Raw genomic sequence first — 19894 nt, forward strand, 5'->3', positions numbered from 1 at the left:
TCTCTACTCTCAACCCAGCCCCACCCCGCTTAGCCTGGTTCCTTACAAGCCTCTTAGAACCATACTCCCGCCTTCCCACAGCGCCCTTCAAGAGGTTTTCTACCATTCGTAGACCCCGCCCACCTTCTTCAGATCCGTTCCATCCATCCTGACTCTCATTTTCCCGGCCCAGCACTGTCTAACCAGGACAAGTTTGCAGCTCCGGTCCCTCCTCTTCCTTACTTTGCCCCCTTTCTTAGTCCTAGCCAGACGCTCTCAGGTTTCCAGGCCTCGCTTACGTGCGCTCCTCCTCACTGGGTCTCAGTCCCTATTCCAGCCTAGTGCCAGTCTCGCCAAAGTACTCTACATTTCCAGTTCCCGCCCCTCGTTTAGTCTCGCCCCCTCACTCTCCCAGGCCAATTAGGACTGCTCGTAACTTTCTCAGGGCCCTGCCTCTCCTTATGATCCGCCCTGTGGCGACAAAGCGAAGTTAGGGGCCCAAGCCGACTGTCTCCATCCGCCCTTCCCCACCGGGTCCTGCTTGCCAGCTCTCTGTCCAGTCAGGACCGTCTCCCCCATGCCAGTCAGAAGTCTTTAAATAGTTTGGACGTGTCCCCTTTCTCTGCTGCACCCATTCCTTTTTTCAGTTCACTCAGATCTCATATCTGGTCCCACCTCCTCCGTTTTCCTTGCGCAGTCCAGCCCCTCAGCTTTAGTTGTCGGTCCCGCCCCCTAACGCCTAGCTCCGCCCGCCCCTTCTCTCAGAAAGATCCAATCGGTGTGCTTCACCTGCAGCCCCGCCCCGTCCAGCTAGGCTGTGCCGAGTCTCCGACCTTCTCCCTGCCTGAGCCCCGCCCCACCTCCCCCAGGCCAATCAGTTCTGTACCTCCCCTACAGAGGCCCCGCCCCCTTCCCTCGTCGTCTCCTCCACCCAATCCTGTCTGCCTCTCCCCCTGAGGCCCCGCCCCCTACTCCCCGCCCCTCTCGCCCCGCCCCCCGTCCAATGCTGAGCTCAGTCTGCGTCTCGTCCTTCCGCGGGCGCCAGGGGGCCAGCAAGCAGCAGCCGGCACCACCGCTGCAGCCGCCCGAGTCCCCGCCGCCGCTTCCTCCGCCACCGTCACCGCCGCCGCTGCAGCAGCAGCAGTCTGCGCAGCCCGGCCCCGCCGCGTCCTCGGCGGGCCCCCCGGCACCTCGCGGGCCCGGGGGCCGGCGCGCCGAGCCATGCCCCGGGCTGCCGGCGGCGGCCATGGGGCGGCACGGCGGCGGCGGTGGCGACAGCGGCAAGATCGTGATCAACGTGGGCGGCGTGCGCCATGAGACGTACCGCTCGACGCTGCGCACCCTGCCGGGGACGCGGCTGGCCGGCCTGACGGAGCCCGAGGCGGCGGCGCGCTTCGACTACGATCCCGGCGCTGACGAGTTCTTCTTTGACCGGCACCCGGGAGTCTTCGCCTACGTGCTCAACTACTACCGCACAGGCAAGCTGCACTGTCCGGCCGACGTGTGCGGGCCGCTTTTCGAGGAGGAGCTCGGCTTCTGGGGCATCGACGAGACCGACGTGGAGGCCTGCTGCTGGATGACCTACCGGCAGCACCGCGACGCCGAAGAGGCGCTCGACTCCTTTGAGGCTCCGGACCCAGCGGGCGCAGCCAACGCCGCCAACGCCGCCGCCCACGACGCGGGCCTGGACGACGAGGCGGGTGCGGGCGGCGGCGGCTTGGACGGCGCGGGAGGCGAGCTCAAGCGCCTCTGCTTCCAGGACGCGGGCGGCGGCGCCGGGGGGCCGCCAGGGGGCGCGGGCGGCGCAGGCGGCACGTGGTGGCGCCGCTGGCAGCCCCGCGTGTGGGCGCTCTTCGAGGACCCCTACTCGTCGCGGGCCGCCAGGGTGAGCGTGCTCTCAGAGCCCCCATCCCTCCTCCCCTTCCTGGAGATCCCAGCCCCTTAGGAGTGCCCCCATCCTAACCCGCAGAATCCGGCGGCGGGTCCCAACCCCTTCTGGCCTTCCTGGTCTCTGGGCCTCCCAGGTTCTTCTAGAGAAGCCTCTTTGTCCAACCCCGAGTTTCCCGTACTTTTGTGAACACACCCCCTCTCCCTGCCATTCCCAGATCCTCGGAAGACGCTTCCTCAACCTTCAGAATACCCCAGATCCCTCCAAACCCCACCCGGCTTCCCTAGGCTCCCCAACACGTTAGAAACTTCTGCCCCGTCTGTGAATCTCCTGGGCTTCTCTGAACAACCTCACTACCTCCTTTCTTGGACTCCTGTGAGACCCTCAGAAGAACTTTCTCCAGCCCCGAGTCTTCTGAGCCCCTGTAAATCCTTTTCACCTCTCTGGGTCATCCCCTCAGACCGCTAGAGAACCCCTCTGCAGCCCTCAGTTTCTTGGACCATCCCCAGACCCTCAGAAGAAGACTTCTTCTTCTTTGAAGATTTTATTTATTTATTTATTTATTTATTTATTTGACAGAGAAATAGAGATCACAAGTAGGCAGAGCAGCAGGCAGAGACAGAGGGGGAAGCAGGCTCCCTGCTGAGCAGAGAGCCCAATGCGGGGCTTGATCCCAGAACCCTGAGATCTTAACCTGAGTCGAAGGCAGAGGCACAAACCATTGAGCCACCCAGGTGCCCCCAGAAGACCTCTCTTCTTAACCTTCAGTGTCCCAGACTCTGTGAACACTGCCCCTACCTTTCCCTGCAAGCTGCCTCTCCTCTGAAGCTCCTCTCCAACCCTCAGTCCCTGGGGTTCTCCCTATGCCCCTCTCCCTACACCTCCTCTCTCTTCAATTTTGAGTCTTCTGGCTATTTTTGAACCCCACTGTGCTCTCAAAGCCTTAGAATACTCTGCCTCAATCTCAGAACCTCCTGGATCCCTGTGAGCCCCCAAACCACTTGCTCTGGCTAGCACACTTTCCCCCTCTCCCCTATGGCAACACAGAGTCTTGAGGAGCCTTTCCTCCTGGGACCCTATCCAGTCCCCTCTGTGTCTGTGTTCACATATCTTCCTGCATCCTCCACGCCAACTCCCATCCCAAGGACTTTCCCTATAAAGCTCCAGACTTCCCCCAAGCCTTTCACACTCCTCCTCAGTGTCTTCAGAAGAGTCTTGAGCCCCCATAATATGTCTTTCCTCTCCAGAAGCTCCCATATGCCTTCTTCATCCACAGATTCTCCCAGCTTCTTCTCCCTTCCCACTTTTTATCTCTAGGATCCCCCATCCAGAGCCTCCCAGTCCTTTTCCAAGTCAATCAACTGACTTTTCTCCTACTTTACTGAACCTCAATCTTTGGGACTCCCTCCCCCACCCCCAGTTATCTGTCCCAAAACTTCCTCTCAAAATAGCTCCCAGTTCTTTCTACTCTGCCTTGGTATCTTTCCACTGGTCCCTACCCCAGCTCTGCGCATTCCCCCTTTCCCAAGCTCCCCACCTCTCCATCAGCCAAACCCCAGGGCTGGGCCTCTCTGCTCCCCTACCCCAAAAGTGAACCAGAGAGTTCACACTCTAATCTTAACTCCCTTGAAATGCCAAATTTATCCCAAAGCTCCCTTCATCTTACCCCCCAAAACTTCCTTCAAAGGTCTCTAACTTCCTGGGCTAAATGCTACCCTCCCCCTTTGTTCTCCCTTGAACCTCTTCCTCCTACTAACTTCCTCCCTGTGTTGGAAGAGAGGGGGACAGTTCAAAGTGGGGGGAGGATCAGAAAGGAGGGGAAAGAGGTACAACTCCCGGGCCCTCTCCTAGCCTCCGGGGGACCCAAACACCCGGAGGAACCTGTCCGCCCCTCCCCCCACCGTGCCGTGTCCTGGGCCGGGAAGGACGTGGAGCCGCAGTGCCGCATTCGCGCCAGGGGAGGGAGCGAAAGGGGGGGGGGTAGCCCAGAGGCACTGCATAAAGTTTGGTCCCAGGAAGCGCTGAGTTGGCGAGATTTGGGGCTGGGTGGGGGTAGGTAGGGAGGAGGAGGTTCGGAAGGGCCTTAGCCCTAAATGCCCCTCAGGCCTCTGAGTGGCCTCCTCCCCTATGGCTGGGGCACCCTTCTCTCGTGACTCCGTTGAAGGGTGCTGAGGTGAGACCTCGGGGTCCGGGACAGTTATGGGGGAGTGAGGGTTGTCACTCACTTACTACACAAACGGTTTTTGAGTGTCGGCTTGCCAGGTACTTTCCAGACTACAAGTGAGAGAGCTTGACAGACAGAGCTGGGAGCAGAGGCCAGTGCAACGTAGAGAATACAGCCCTACTTCATCCTCCCTCCCCTCCCCGTAATTTTTCTTTTCCTTCTTACAGAGACTCCTTGCCCTCCTGCCCCTTCTGCTTTTGAACCACCTGGGGGCAAGGGATTAAACCAGCCCCAACGCAGTCCAGACTCTACAGCTGCGCTCTGCGACGGGTGCCCACCTTTCTTTCCTTGCCCTGGGAGGGAAGGAGTTAAACTCCTTGCCTGCGGCCACCCGAAGCGAAGCAGCGGCACTGCGGCTGCGCCCAGCTTGCTCTGCTCCGGCCCGGAGGGGGTTAAGACCGCTCTCAGCTGCGGCGGCTGCGCACTGCGGCGGGGGAGCTGGCCACGGTGCTGGCCGCCGCGCGCTCCGCCTTCCGGCCCGGCCGGCCCGCCCCCATTGCGGTGCCGCAGCCTGCGCCGCGCACCCGGCTCGGAGCGGGCGGGGGAGCACGGGGCATGCGCTGTGCGGCGGCCTCTGGCCTCTGGCCCACCTCTCTGCTCTGCACTTCAGATTAAAGTTGAGCCTTCCCAAGTCCAGACCCCGCCCCCCAGCCCTGTGGAGGAAGGGGAGTGGCTGAAGGGGTGTGCAGGCCCCCAGCCCACCCCAAGGGCTGGTGCTGTCTGCAGTCGGAGCCTGGGCCCCCCGCTTTTCTCTGCATCCCTGATTAAAACTCAAGCTGCCCAGGTCCTCCCTCCTCCTCTACCCAACTGACTAAAGCCCCCCTTTGCCTTAACACCCATCTCCTTCTCCCTGCAAGGCACTAATCCCACTCTTCTCTTCTCTGCATATTTGATAAAACCCACTGTCATCTCCAGGGGCCAGCTCTGTCCCCTTCCTTCTCTAAGATATTGACCGCACCTCCTCTGCTCCTCAAGGTTTTCTTCAAAATCTACACCATTGCATTCAGGACTCTGGTTCTCTCCATCTTGAAATAACACATGTGCGCCCCACCCCTTTTCTGCACTTTTGGCTAAAGCCTGGTCACCTCTATGGCCCTGGCTCCATCATCTCCCCTGATGCTTGGGCCCCTGACCCTCCTTTCCTCTCCACAGCCTGAAACCCCAACCCTCCTTGCTTTTCTCCTTTTCTATTTCTGCAGACTTGACTCTTCACTTCCTTTCCTGTTTATGGCCCTAACACCCCTCTGTGGTTCCGGCCCTTTGCTGTCCTCTCTAGTTGAGGGTGACACCGAGCTTTCTCCCTTCTCTGGAGCTGGTCATTGGGACCAGAGTCCTTAAGCCCTGGCTGCTCTCTGAAGGCCTCTCTGAAGGCTCTCTGAAGGTCTCCAACTAATGGATGCCCACGTACCCTAACAGGAGCGCAGTCTGGCTTACTGAGTTCCAGATGCTGGGCCAAGCACTGTTTCTGGAGCCAGGACTTCTGTATATTCATCTAACATAATCCTCATAATAATCTGGTAACAACAACAAAAAACCTGAGGTGTAGAAAGCTTAAACTTTTTGCCCAAGTTAGGCACAGGAAAGGCTGGATTCAAATCCAGGCTTTCTTAACCGTCAGGTACTCTGTCTCCCCACCCACCTTCCCCCCTTCCCCTTCCCTTGGCTCCAAGCTGAGCTCCAAAGCCTCTGATACACAGAGGGTGAGTGATCTTGGTCTCCCGCCACACCACACCCCTATCCCTCCCCCCAGCATCCTTGGAGCCTGCTGGGAAGTCCTGAGATAGGACACAGAGTGTGGGAATGTGGTCTGGACATAGAGCAAAGGACCAGAAATTGCTGCTTCCATGAAAACAGTTGCCCATCTGTTTGCACTGCTGGAGTCAGCTCCTATCCCAAGCTGGGGGGAGCTGCCTCCGATCCTTTTCCTCCCCTTTTTCAGGTGTTAGAGGGGACAGCAGGGTGCGGGCTGTGATGGAGGTATGGGGTTTCTGAATTTCCCTGGAGTCTGGGGCTGGGAAAAGGGGCCGCTGTGGACTTGGCTGGTGGACCAGATGCCTGGGTCATCTTTTGCCCTCTCTCTCCTGCCCTGCCTCACAGTATGTGGCCTTCGCCTCCCTCTTCTTCATCCTCATCTCCATAACCACCTTCTGCCTGGAGACCCATGAAGGCTTCATCCATATCAGCAACAAGACGGTGACCCAGGCCTCCCCAATCCCCGGGGCTCCACCAGAGAACATCACCAATGTGGAGGTGGAGACGGAGCCCTTCCTGACCTATGTGGAGGGCGTGTGCGTGGTCTGGTTCACCTTCGAGTTCCTTATGCGTGTCACCTTCTGCCCGGACAAGGTGGAATTTCTCAAGAGCAGCCTCAACATCATTGACTGCGTGGCCATCTTGCCCTTCTATCTCGAGGTGGGCCTGTCGGGCCTCAGCTCCAAGGCCGCCAAGGATGTGCTGGGCTTCCTGCGGGTCGTCCGCTTCGTGCGCATCCTTCGCATCTTCAAGCTCACGCGCCATTTTGTGGGGCTGCGCGTGCTGGGCCACACGCTCCGCGCCAGCACCAACGAGTTCCTGCTGCTCATCATCTTCCTGGCGCTGGGCGTGCTCATCTTCGCCACCATGATCTACTACGCTGAGCGCATCGGCGCGGACCCCGATGACATCTTGGGCTCCAACCACACCTACTTCAAGAACATCCCCATTGGCTTCTGGTGGGCCGTGGTCACCATGACGACCCTGGGCTACGGAGACATGTATCCCAAGACGTGGTCAGGGATGCTGGTCGGGGCCCTGTGTGCCCTGGCCGGGGTGCTCACCATCGCCATGCCCGTGCCCGTCATCGTCAACAACTTTGGCATGTACTACTCGCTGGCCATGGCCAAGCAGAAGCTGCCCAAGAAGAAGAACAAACATATCCCCCGACCCCCGCAGCCCGGCTCTCCCAATTACTGCAAGCCTGACCCTCCCCCACCGCCCCCGCACCACGCCCACCACGGCAGCGGCGGCATCAGCCCCCCGCCCCCCATCACCCCACCTTCGGTGGGGGTGACTGTGGCTGGGGCCTACCCACCCGGCCCCCATACGCACCCCGGGCTGCTCAGGGGGGGAGCGGGTGGGCTCGGGATCATGGGGCTGCCTCCTCTGCCAGCTCCTGGGGAGCCTTGCCCTCTGGCTCAGGAGGAAGTCATTGAGATCAACCGGGCAGGTGAGAAGGGTGCATGGGGGCGGGGCCGTGGGGAGGTAGAGAGGTTCTTAGCAGGCGGGAGGTCACTGCTGAGGATAAGAGAGATGGGGGCTTCATGACAGAGGAGAGAGGGAAAGGGGAATGGCTATTGCTGAGGTCAGTGAAAAGGCACAGAAACAAATTCTGTGTGAAGGAGACAGCTTGGGGAGAGACAGACATTCCGGGGGACCTGGGAGGCAGAGTAATGAGCCTCTGGCCAGGGGGACTCAGACACCCGCACAGAGCGGGTCTAATGTGGGAATCACTGGCTGGCCGGAGACCTGGCCAAAGGACAGTTGCAACCTCAGAGTCTTCCAGTGATGACCCTGAGAAAAGAGTCTAAAAGCAACAGTCAGAAATCAGGCAATTGTCACTGAGCAGGAGAGTGAGGACAAATGGAGGGAGGGGTGGGGATAGGGTCAGTGACAGAGAGTTCAGGTTCTAATAACAGTGAGGCCAAGAGAGGAGACAAGGCTTAAAAACCCAGAAGATAGAGGCTAAGAAGATAGGCCCAGAGGGTGGACCGGCCACGTGATGGTGACTCGGGACCTAGGGCCTGGCTTGGGCTGTGCCAAGAGCAAGAGCAGCCCAAGAGGGGTCTGAGAGACAGAGGCTGCCGAGATAAAGAGGGGAAGCAAAGGAGATGAGCTAGAAGAGAGTTGACTGGGTGTTGCCCACCCCCCCCCCCCAGGGGGTCTGGGCCTCTGAGGGGCTGATTGGGGGCAGTCCGGGGCGGGGGCCCCCCCCCCCCCGACTTAAGTAGGTCAAGAAAGGGAGCTGGGCGGCCTGGCCCTCATCTTGCTCCCTCAGCCGCTGACCCAGTTTCACACCAATTAAAAATAGCTTAAGTCAGAGCCTGGGGGACCCCCACTTCTCCCCTCCCTACCCTGTCACCTTCCCAACCCTTCCCCACTGTGCCCTTTCCAGCACCCAATACAATCCCTAAGCCACTCCCTCTCTGTCCTCTAGATCTCCCAGCCAATCCTCCAAACCCATCCCAACCCAGGTACCCTACCAACCCAACACTGCATCCCAGTCCTACTTAGTTCACTTCAACCAACTGCCCCCCCAGCACCCTATCCCAGCCTCCTTCCCAGCACTCACCCAACTTCCTAACCACCCTCCAAATGCCCAACTCCCCACCCCAGCCCTGCCCTTTCCAGCACCTAATACCTGGCCCAACCACCACTTCCTACCACTCAGCACCCTCCATCCACACCCACCCCTGGCTGCCCTTCCCTCTCCCGGTTGTCCTTCCCCCCACCCCCAATGACTGGCTCCCTGAACCCACCAGCACACACCCTGACACCCTGCTTCCAACTGTGCACCCCTCCTGTCCTCTCCTTGAGACACCGTGCCCCTCAATCACCTACTTCTGGCACCCAACATTCTCCAACACCCTCCTTGCTAATCTCCCCTCCATCTTCCATCTTGAGTTCCCACACCTCACTCTGTCCTCTCTGTCTCTGTCTGACCCCCCTACCCCATGCAGATCCCCGCCCCAATGGGGACCCCGCTGCAGCTGCGCTTGCCCATGAGGACTGCCCAGCCATCGACCAGCCCGCCATGTCCCCGGAAGACAAGAGCCCCATCACCCCTGGGAGCCGAGGCCGCTATAGCCGGGACCGAGCCTGCTTCCTCCTCACCGACTATGCCCCTTCCCCTGATGGCTCCATCCGGAAAGGTGAGGTGCCCTCCACTGGCCCCGGGACCCTCCCTCTCTTTCTCTCCCTCCCTCAGGGGAGGGGGGAGAGGGAGGTGGGGGGAGGAGGTGCTGGACTTCCCTTCCCGTATCCCCTGGCCCCAAATTCCCTTCCTCCCAGACACCTCCCACCCCCAAATTTCCTCACCACTGACCCTTCACCTGTCTTTATTCCATCTCCATCTCCCACACCCACCCCCCGACCCTCTGGCCTCTTCCCCCACCCCCAGCCATCGGTGCTCCCCCACTGCCCCCCCCAGACTGGCGTAAGCCAGGCCCCCCAAGCTTCTTGCCCGACCTCAACGCCAACGCTGCAGCCTGGATATCCCCCTAGCGGACGAATCCCCTCCCCCCGGGGTAAGTAGCCCCCAACCTTGGATCCCCACCTCCCTCCTGACTAACCCCTCTGAGAACATGTGGCCCCCACTGACCGAGACTCCCGTCCCCTCACTGAACGGCTCCATCCAATTAACCTGCAGCCACGACCCCGAACCTATACCCACCTGCCCAGGACTTGCCCTGCCCCTCACTCACCCACCAGAACTAACCCAGGCCTCCCCACCTGACCTCCCTCCCCTGCCCATCACGACTGAGCTCCAGCCTCACCCCTATCCTCATCTCTTCCCTTGCCTCCCCCCTGGGTGTCTTTTAAATTCAATGAAGAAAGCAGGGTGCACACCCAGCACACTTCTAGGTGCAAGCCAGGGTGAGGGGGACTCAGTTGCTCATGCAGCGACTTGTGAACAGACCAAGGCATGCACAGAGTATCTGTCTGTACCTGCACATCCCTGGCCCGGTGCTCAGCACAGGGAGGCAGCAGGGAAGACCATCCCCCTGCCCCGGGGGAGCTCCCGGTTTGATGGGAGAGGCAGACACTGACCTAGAAAGTTCCTGTTTGAGGTGATCTCTGGAAGTGGAGGTAGCGCAGGGACACACAGTATGCGGAACACTGGAACTCTCCAGGGTAGGAGGGAAGCGACAGGGAAGGTTTCCCGAAGGAACTGATGTCTGGAGTTAGCCTGACCTCAAGCGAAGAAATGATCTCATTAGACGGTGGTGACCAGAGGGACCAGCACAAGCAAAGCTGAGGAGACTGGGGACTGGCAGGTAGACAGGCAGGAAAGCCGGACTGGACTGAAAGGCCAGGACCTTGGTTAGGGCCCCGGGGAGGGCAGGTGGGCTCTTGGGCTGTGTGTGAGTAGAGGTCAGGAGGCTGGATGAAGATCCAGGGGGAGGGGGAGGATGCTGCCTGTACCCAGCTCAGGGCTGTGCACAGGGATGGAGAGGAAGGGACAAGGTAGAGGGAGTCAGGGATGGGGAGGGGGCTGGGGACTAGCGGTGGGCAGATGAGGGGGAGAGAGTGGCAAGGTAGTCGAGGAATCTTTCAGCAAACACAGTCGGGCATTTATTTTCTGCCAGGAAGCGAACACACATTCTGTAGTCTTCGGAGCCACCCTAGCTTAAGGCACAGGGCTTGCTTCCTCCATCCCTCCATCCGCTCCTTCACGGAGCAGCTCATTACTGAGGGCACAGCTCCAGGCGCTGGAGATTTGGCAGCGCACAGAGCAAGAATCCGCCATCACAGAGCGAACATGCTAGAGCACAGATTGGCACGCTTCAGCCCAGGGGCCAAGTCTGCCAGCAAGCTGTTTTGTAAATAGAGTGGAAGAGCTGCCACGGAGAATGTGTGGCCCACAGAGCTGAAAATATTTAGGAATTGGCCCTTTGCAGGAAACGTTTGCCACCCCCTGATCCGGGGAGCAGAAAATCAAATGAACGAACAAGGTGATTACTCTGGCCACTTCAGAGGGGGGGGCCACTGGGAGGGGGGTGGTCTGCAAAGGGCTTTTTGAGGAGGTAAGACCGAAACCTGAACAGTGCAAAGGGCCAGCTGGTCAGAAGGCACAGCAAGTGCAAAAGTCCAGGGGTACTAAGATGGGGTGAGCTTGGTTTGTCAAAGGAAAAGCAAGGAGGGGTGTGTGGCTGGAAGTGACTATCCAAAGGGAACAAGTGTGCCAGACAGGGTATGCGGGGCGGGGGGTAGGAAGGATCATGATAGGTTTTGGTGAGAGGCTGGATTTGATCTTCAAAGTGATAGGGAAGCTGCCTGAAGGCACTTGATCGCAACAGTCTGTGGAAACTTCTTTAGAAATAGAGATAATAGCCCCAAAAATTCCTGCTTACAGCCTACAAAGATGCTGTCATAGGACTTGGGGAGCCTCCAGGGACAGCCTTGTCTCAAGCTCCTTGTTTCACATCAGTTCAGGGGGGCCTTGAGTGACCCCCGCCACAGAGCAGACAGGGACGAGAATCCAGGCTTCCAGGCTCCTCGTCCAGGAGGGACTGTGGCTCCTCTCTTTCCATCCCTCCATCTCCCCCAGTTCATCCTCCATTTTCATCTCATTATCCCCCCCTTCCCTGCTCCCGCCTCACCCTTCCCCCTGCTTGCACCCAGTACCACCCTTTGTTCCCCACCCCAAGGATCTAGATGGGCCCCAGAGAACTGAGGGGCTCAGGGAGTGGGGAGGATTTGGGAATGGGAGGGAGGGTGGAGTGGGGCGGGCGGGTGGAGGTCTCTGCTGCTCTTGCCTCTGATGCCAAAATCCATTCATTGAACTCAAATAGTGGCTGGAGCTGATGGGGCTGACTGAGCCATCTGCCCCCCCCCCCCCCCCCCCCCCGGGGCCCCCCCCCCCCCCCCTCCACCTCCAGGCCCCCCCCTTCCTCTCTGCCCTCCCTGGGTGTCCACTACTGTCTCCCCCCCTCCTCCCAAGACCCTTCCCCCTGGCCCACCCCTTGCCCACCCATGACCCTTTCCTTCTCCTCTTCTCACACCAACCTCCTGAGTCCAACTCCTGACACCTGTTACCCTTTCTTCCCTAACCCTCCCCCAGCCTCCCTCCCCTGGTCCTCCTCCGCACCCACCCACTCCTCCCCTGGTCCTCCTCCCCAGCCACCCCGGAAGCTCCTTCCATATTTGATGTCTCTGGCCGCCCCCATTTCACTGCTCCCCTCCCCCGGAAAACACCAGAGAGGAGGAAGAGATTCCGGCGTTTCTCCGTCCCCCCAACAGTGAGGCTGTGTTGGGGGGTTCCCCCTGACCACCCTCCCCCCGCCGTGACTCTGTGTATTTCTGTCCCCAGCTCTTGTCACCGCCTGAGACCTCGCGAGACCCTCGGTCCCCCCCTGCCCCTTCCCCCCAGGTTAGCAATTGGGAATGGCTGGGAGGGGGTGTCCCCAAGATACTGGGCTTCCAACCCTGGCCCCCCAGGCCCCTTCCCCTCTGGTCAAGATGCCCTCATCCAGACAGACCTCTTGGCATGGCCCAGAGAAGTACTGAAACTTTCCCCAGACACTGGCAGAACTCAGATCTTCCCAAGCTTTCAAGAAACCACACACATACTCTCCCAGTCTTAGATCCCTTTGGCTCTCAAGACACTGTGAGAACCTTCCCATCAGAAGGTTTCCACCTCAAGACTTCATGACCCTTTAAAGATACCCCATTACAACCTGCAGGTGAGCCTTGGCCCACTCAGACTGCTCTCCAGCAACCCCCCCCCCCCAGGCACTGCCCGCTTTTGCTCCTTTCCACCTCCCACAGCCCCATCACCTGCCTTTCCCCCTTTCCCCACCACTAGGTCAGCCCCCACCCAAGCCCTCCCACCGGCTGCTCCCCTACATGCATTCCACCAAGCTCCCTCCCCATGCCCGGCTGCCCACCATCTGCCTTGCTGCCCCCCACCTTTTTGCCTCAGATAAGGGGGCCAACGGGGGAGGGGGAGGGGAGGTGGGGGGCGGGTTGCGGTGGGGTTGGGTGAGGGAGGCTCGGTGGGCATCACCCTGCCTCCTAACCCTGAGTCTCTCCCCCCTCCCCATGTCTGAACCTTTCTCCTTGATGCTGACTGACTGTCCAATTTGTTCACCTCTCTCTCCATCTCCTTGGTCCACCTCTGTCCATCTTTGCCTCTGCCATCTGTCTTGTTATGTCTTGGTGTCTCTGTCTCCCATCCCCTCTGTCTCCCTCATTTTATGTCTCTATCCCTGACCCTCTGCTTCACCTTTTTCTGTCTCTTGACTTTTTCTGTCTCTGGCTCTCTGTTCTCTTTCTTTCTCCATCTCCCTTCCCTCCTGGTCATTTCTCCTCTGCTTCCCTGTCTCGGGGTCTCTCTGTCTGTTGGACCCTTCCCCTGCACCCCCATCTCCATGCTTCCTCCCGTGTTTCCGACCCCCCCCCCCCCCAGGTTACGAGAAATCCCGCAGCCTGAGCAGCATCGCGGGCCTGAGTGGGGTGTCCCTGCGCCTCGCGCCCCTTGCCACTCCCCCGGGCTCTCCCAGGGCCGCCCGCCGCGCTCCCCCAACCCTGCCCTCCATCCTCTAGCGCTCCCCTCCCCCCTGTGGGGGGACTCGGGGGTGACAGGGAAGAAGGTCAAAGGAGCTGGGGGTGGGGGAAAGGGTTTTGTTTTTTTTTTTTAAATCAAAAAGTCATTAATAATATGCAACTGAGACGACGACGCCAGCAGACACCCCCGGACCCCTCACCCCCACCTGGGCCCCCAGGATGGAGGGGGAGGAGCCAAAGTCCAGCCCCCCCAACTCTCTACCCTACCCCCCAATAAAGCCTTCTCAGGTCTCCATGAGCCATAGGACATCCCGCTCCCATAAACTCCTGTAAATATGTCCAAATTATGCCAATTATATTTTGGGGCACCTCTCCCCTACTCTGCATGCCTCCCTCAATCTGGACACCCCCCCACCCCACCCCACCTCAGCAATAAGCCACCAGGGGCTGCATGCCACAGGACTGAGGGAAGGGACATTCTGGGAAGGGGGCAGGGATCTCAAAGGGAGTTTAAGCCACAGGAGGGTTTCCTGGCCTCCTACTCTTCACCCCAGGAGGGCAACCCATCACATTGGTGTGATATATATACATATATATATATATATATATATATATATATATATATATATATTAGCAACAATATTGGGGAAGGAGTAACAGTCACTCGAGCCCCCAAAATGAGCTGAGCTCAGATGGTAGAAGCAGAGGCATGGGGTGTGTGCTGTGGACAGCTGCTCCCTCAGCCTTTAGGAGGAACCCTGGTGAATGTGACCCTGTCATCTCTCCCCAATTCTCCCTCCCCATCCCAACGTTCCCCCAAGGGATCTGCTCGCCTCTATTCTTGCTGCATGGACTCAGACCTCCCATCTCAGAATTTCTGGGATGATCTGGCCCTAGCACACAAAATTCCCCAATACCCCCCTCAAATTACCAGGACATGAGACCTGTACCCAGAATTCCTGAGACCAACCCTGGCACCCTGCATCCCCTAAATCCCCACAGGGTCCTGGGACTTAACCTCTGCATACAGATGCTGCCCCCTCAAGCCCCACCCCACCCATTGCCTGGACTGCATCCCAGCACCTTGAACCTCCAAGACTTGACCCAGCCCTTCAGCTCACTTTTAGCCTTTGGGATGCTCCAAATCCTTCCCACACTTGGACATTTCTTGGACACCCCCAAATCCTCAGGCCTCCCCCCCATCCAGATATCCCCAAATCTCTGACATCAGACATCCACCTCAGGTTCTCCTGATGCTAGAATTTCCAAGATAGGCTCAACCTGTCTGCAATTCCAGGGAACCAGACCTTCCCCTGGGCATCCCCTTTCTTATGCCTAGACCTGCCTCTTCCAAGAGCCCCTCCCCCTACATGATGCCCAAACGGACCCTCTTCATGGACATCAGTGTTTCCCAGAGGGCTATATTTGGACCCCTGGTGATGTGCTAAAGTTTTAGGCAGTACAAGGACACTTAATCTAGAAAAGTTTTGTCTTTTACGGCATCTTCCAAAGAAGCCGGTAAGTCCGGATACAGCTGCCTAGCCTGGACACCGTTTATTTAGGGTAGAGTGTTTCCACTCACAGCAGAGGCTGTGCCCCCCCCCCCGTCAAGGGACACTGGAACATCGGAAGCTTGGGAAACGACAAACCTACGGGGGCTGGAATCCCAGCCCATCCTTCCCCGGCATTCCTCGTCCTGCGATGCTCATGGGCAGAAGATCATTTCTCATATCCCATCCTGGCTCAAGGATGCGCTACCTCCCCCAAGCCCAGAGACCACACGGTCCCAGAATCCTTAGAGGGGACCACCCCTTGTGGAGCTGGAGACCCACGGAATTAGCAACCTCCCTCCTTCTGCTCCCACGGCCTCAGGAGCCCCCCCCCCCCAGCCTGAGGGTTGGGGGGTGTCACTGAGCATGATTCTTGATGCAACGATTCCTATGCAAGGGGCATTTTGAGTCCCCCATCCTTCTCTTGGACCCTAAACCCTGGCGAATCAGGGGTGAGGGGTGGGGCAGGTTCTGGTGGGAGCGGGGTGGGACGAGGCAAAGGGCTAGGGGCTCCAGACACCAGGGTATGGGGGTGGGGACCGGTTATATTGCCAAAGGGTTTAACTTATTTAAAAAAAAAAAATAGCCCCCAGATTCCCATGACCCTCACGGAAGCCGAACAGCGCAGGGAAAGGGGGTGAGGATCTTTTCCAAAGGGTACAGACCTCTTCCCAACGTCTCCCCCTGCTCGCCAATCTGCCACACGTACCCAGCTTTTTAGTTAAGCTTTTGAAAATAATCACGATCATAAACTTTTACAAAACGTGACTCTCGTCCTTCACCACCGTCCCCAAACCCCAAATCAACAGTGTGGGATTCGGGGAGGAAGAGAGAGCTAAAGGGACAACTTCCGAGTCCCGGCTCCCCTTTTCTCCTCGGCCGCCAGGGTGCCTGCAACTACACGCATGCGCTGCATGACGCGCTCCCCACACGCATGTCGCGCCCCTCCTGCGCTCCGGGAACGCACGGACACGGGGCGGGGGGCGATTGGGGAGGAAGGAACGGCGGGGGGGGGGGTCTCCCTGAGTTCAGCGGCTCCTCCTCCCCATCACACACACAGCAATAAGACTCTCTCTCTCAAATGTGGGCGGGGCGGGCCTGGCCTGTTGAAGTGGGAGGTGGGAGGAGTGGCGAGGGGGCGCTCTCAGGGATGGGGGCGGGTGTCCGGAGTCAGTGTGGGGAGGGGAGGTCTGCAAATCGTCCAACTCTGGTGCTAATGGCGGGTCTTCTCAGCCCACCCCCAGGGCAGGGAGGGAGGGGTCGGCATGGCCCCACCCCCAAGTCTCCCCCACGCCCACCCTGGGTGCATGAACCGCCCAATGCAGAAGCTGCCGCATGTCACCTGCCCTCCCTAAAGAAAAGTGTCATGCCCCCTTCCCACCCACCCTCTTACTTCCACCAAAATAAAAGTTTCCTTTTCATTTGAAAATTGCATCCTGTTTGCTGGGGAGGTCTGATCCGGGCCGGCTTGGGGGGGTTTTGGGAACAGAGGAGTTGGGTCTTCAACAGGGGTCATATTAAAGTAGCAAGACTGTGTGCTTTGTGGGGGGCAGGGGGTCCAGATATGCCCTTGATCGCTGGCTCTCACCTTGTTACTTTTCTAGGGGATGGTGTGGGGGAGGGGGTAAGAAGTGACTGCCTCAGTTTCCCTGATGCTAAAAATGAGGATCCACACCCCTAACTTGAAACTGTGAGGGCATCTGGTAATAGCTCTTAAGTCAGGGTGATGACCCCAGGAGAGGAGTGGAGCTGGGTCTCCAACAGGAGGTCAGGGCCCGAGGACCACATGCTCCACATTGCCCACTCTGAAGCCCATGGGCAGACTGTGTGGGTTCAGCTTCTTAGTAGTTGTGTGTCCTTGGGCAAGTCTCAACCTCTCTGGGCTTGTTTCCACCACTCTAATAGGGCAGGAAGGGGTGATCTATTCATTCAGCAAATATATGAATTCCAACGGCATGCCAGGCACTATTCTAGGTGCTGGAAAGCAATGGAATCCCTACCTCTAGGGTTCTGCTGAAGGTTGAGAGGAGCGGCCCACGTTTCGCCCATGTTCAGCTAAACAAAGGATCGCCATCCAAAAGGTGGCTCAATGGTCACTCTGTCACTGTTTTGCAAAGGGTCAGAGTGCAGCATCCCTTCTGCCACTTACTGGGAGTCTGGGAGCAAGGGACAGCTCAGCCTCAGTTTCCCCACCTATGATGAAGGGAATATGTGGGAAGGAGGCCGAAATGAGTTTTTTCACATTAAATGCCGGGTACCCCAGCGGCTCTCAACACTGGCCAGCTGTGATTCGAACCAGCAGACTGCCCCACCTGCTGCCCCATCAGAGATCTCTGTGCAGGAACACACACAGCCCCAAGGGCTGGGGCTGGAGTTTATTTCTGCAACAGCCTGGACGTTGAGAGGCTATGAGAGCCTCCTCCAGGCCCCGTAGGAAAATCCAACCAAACTGTGATCACACAAGAGCAATCAGAAGGGAGGGTGGAGCATAGGGGGAGAAGGGTCCCTTTATCCCGCCCCTCTGCAAGGGACAAAGGCTGGTGGAGACCTGGGGCTCGGGCTGTTGTCGCTCAGATGTTCAGGGATCACTGGCTAAGTGGAGCGAGAGGAAGAAATGGGGGTGGGGGGAGAGGAATGGGAGCCTTAGCTTCGGAGGCCAGGGAAGCCATGCTCCCTGGCTAATAAAGATCATTAACAACTTAAGGATGGAGGGAAGCCCTTTGGGACCACAGCTTGCCAACTACACCTGGATTTCTTCCCCAGCGAAAGCCCCAGTCCTCGTCTCCCTGCTCGCCAGCTCCTCTGTGTTTAGGGTTTTACAGGAGGTCGCAGCCCCCGCCCCCCCACCCCCATTGGGTTGGTAAGTGCTGTAGTGCCAAAGGGTGGCACCATTTCCCAAGTGCAAGAAGCTGGAGGTCGGAGGGAAGGTTCCTGGCACTTGGGCCTTCAGGGGCCAGGGGCCATGGCTGGGAACAGGGTGGGGTCACTGGGGCTGGGACACAGGCGGCCCGTCAGGCTCTGGTGGTGCCGGCCCAGCCCCAGGCTCTGCCTCCTCGGCCTCCTCTTCCGAGACCACGCCCTCCTCCAGTCGGAAGACCTGGCGCACGGTGCGGGTGGTGAAGGTGAGGGGGCCACGTCTGCAGGAAGGAGGGAAGACCAAGAGACAGAGGTTAAAGGAGGCGGGCAGAGAGAGCTGGGGGGCGGGGCTTATGGAGTGAGGGTGCACGTGCGCGGCTGGTCCTACCGGAGCCGGTTCCTCAGCGTGTTCAGCTCCCGGTTCATGGACTCCGAGGCCTCTGTGACATCCTCCAGCTCATGCTGCAGCCTTCGGCGGACTGACTGAGCCCGGGATGCCTCCTCCTCGGCCTCCTCCAGCTGCCGCTTCAGCTGCTTCACCCGAAGGTTGCCCTTTTCCAGCTTGGTGGGAGCAGAGGACTGGGTTGCATCTCTGTACTTGCCACTCCCTTGGGCCCCCAGAACCCCATCCCTCCTGCCCCCTGCCTTCTGTTGATGCGTTGTTCTAGATCCTCTTGCCAGCCTCCATCCCAGCTGCAAATGTGAGGCTGTCCCCTACTTGGCCTCAGAGGGGTCTTTCTATGCCCAGACTGACCCCATCTCTCCTCTGCTGAAAGCCCTCCCATGGCTTCCCAGTGGCACTGAGACAAAGTGCCAGCCCCTCAGTCTGGCATTCCAGGTCCTGCAGGGTCTTCTTCCCATAAACCCACTGGGAGACCATCTTCACCAAGACCTTCCCCAAACCCTGCTATCTCTGTCTCTGGGGAGGGGACACACATTATCTGCCTCCCACCAACCCCTCTGGCCTCCTTTCTTATCACTCAACTTTCCCTCCCCATTCTTCTCTCCAGCCACACTGCTCGGCTTTTTGCTCTAAATTCACCAAACTTATTTCCACACCCCAGGGCCTTTGCACCTGCTGTTCCCCCTGCCTAGCTCTTTCTCTCCTTTCAGTTCTCAATTCATATGTCACCTCCTTAGAAAGGTCTTCCTGACCCGACCCCCTCACCCCCAATCTAGGGAGTATTCCCTAATCCTCTACCTCTCCTTTTCTCTTCATTCTCTTGTTCCTCCATAGCCCCTGTTACAATCTGTCCTCATCTTTCCTTGTTTATAGGTTTGTGTCTTCCTTTCCTTATGCTACAAATGTGAGCTCCATGAATGAGGGACCTTCTCTATTTTGTTCACAGCCACATCTCCAATGCCAAATACAGTGGTGGGTGCCGGATAATGATGGGATGCAGGGCAAATAAGCGGCAGCAGAGCTTTTAAGGCCACAGTGATGCTATCTACAGTCAGAGAGTCCCGGAATCTGATGCAGGCTCTGTCTCTACTAACTGTGTGACTTTGATATAAACTGTGTCCCCTTTTGAAGTTTCTGTTCTCCCACCTGTTCATTGGGGCTGGTAAGAGAATGCAAACATGTTTTTGTTTTTTGGTTTTTTAAACCATGTGGCACAGTACTTGGGGCACACTTGCTGCTCAATAAATAAATAAGAGCAGAGAGAGACTGCCGTCGGAGTCCTGGGGTTTGAACCCAGATGCCATCTCTTATGAGCTAAGTAATATGAACAAGTTACTTCACCTCTCTCTGCCTCATTTTTAACACCCGAATAAGAGGGAAAAAGATAGTACTTGCCTTGCAGGGTTCTGATAAAAACTGAATATACTACACCTAATGTCTTTCGCACAGTGCCTGGCCCATAGTAGGCATTCTGTAAACATTACACATTGTGATTTTAGCCCTGGCCTAGCCTCTGGGTAGGGTTTCAGTTCTTCCTTCTCCCTGGCTGTCTCAGCTCCCCACCAGGACCTGTCCTCGATCCCACAATGGACAGATCGCAAAGTCACCGATGCCAGCTCTCCACTGATGCACCAAGCCCCAGGATGGTGGTCACATGTGGCCTCTCATGATGGGAACTCACTGCATCCAGACAGCATGGGCTACGTCTCTGTCAGTGGAGACCACCCCCC

At 58.2% G+C, this 19894-nt stretch overlaps 2 protein-coding genes across 12 annotated transcripts in view; one reads left to right on the plus strand and one right to left on the minus strand.

The window, feature by feature from the left end:
* Window positions 1–967: 967 nt before the first annotated feature.
* KCNC3 (potassium voltage-gated channel subfamily C member 3) lies at window positions 968–13781 on the plus strand. 5 transcript variants are annotated; one of them, XM_059382800.1, is made up of 5 exons: window positions 968–1864; window positions 6189–7296; window positions 8807–8998; window positions 9247–9373; window positions 13258–13343. In XM_059382800.1, the coding sequence occupies exons 1-4, from the start codon at window positions 983–985 to the stop codon at window positions 9348–9350; spliced, it is 2286 nt and encodes a 761-aa protein (XP_059238783.1). In that variant the 5' UTR covers window positions 968–982; the 3' UTR covers window positions 9351–9373; window positions 13258–13343. The 5 variants fall into 5 exon arrangements, with proteins under 5 accessions (XP_059238783.1, XP_059238785.1, XP_059238782.1 ...); XM_059382802.1 differs by lacking the exon at window positions 9247–9373 and adding an exon at window positions 12160–12219 and having other exon boundaries at window positions 13258–13342; XM_059382799.1 differs by lacking the exon at window positions 13258–13343 and adding an exon at window positions 12160–12224.
* Window positions 13782–17241: 3460 nt separating this feature from the next.
* The window catches only part of MYH14 (myosin heavy chain 14), an 82028-nt gene continuing 79375 nt past the window's right edge, over window positions 17242–19894 (minus strand). For all 7 annotated transcript variants that reach the window (XM_059382077.1, XM_059382075.1, XM_059382076.1 and 4 more), the window contains 2 exons: window positions 18150–18322; window positions 17242–18042 (listed from right to left, as the gene is read on the minus strand). In XM_059382077.1, coding sequence (XP_059238060.1) covers window positions 17889–18042; window positions 18150–18322 — 327 coding nt within the window. In that variant the 3' untranslated portion in view covers window positions 17242–17888. The remainder of the gene's footprint in view (window positions 18043–18149; window positions 18323–19894) is intronic.

This window comes from Mustela nigripes, chromosome 17, assembly GCF_022355385.1.
Source record: "Mustela nigripes isolate SB6536 chromosome 17, MUSNIG.SB6536, whole genome shotgun sequence".
Taxonomy (NCBI): domain Eukaryota; kingdom Metazoa; phylum Chordata; class Mammalia; order Carnivora; family Mustelidae; genus Mustela; species Mustela nigripes.

Excerpts from the sequence above, each read along its gene's own strand:
- KCNC3 (XM_059382798.1), top strand. The coding sequence starts at position 983 with ATGCTGAGCTCAGTCTGCGTCTCGTCCTTCCGCGGGCGCCAGGGGGCC. Across the intron at positions 1,865-6,188 it reads ACTCGTCGCGGGCCGCCAGG|TATGTGGCCTTCGCCTCCCT; the intron begins GTGAGCGTGCTC and ends CCTGCCTCACAG. Across the intron at positions 7,297-8,806 it reads CATTGAGATCAACCGGGCAG|ATCCCCGCCCCAATGGGGAC; the intron begins GTGAGAAGGGTG and ends TACCCCATGCAG.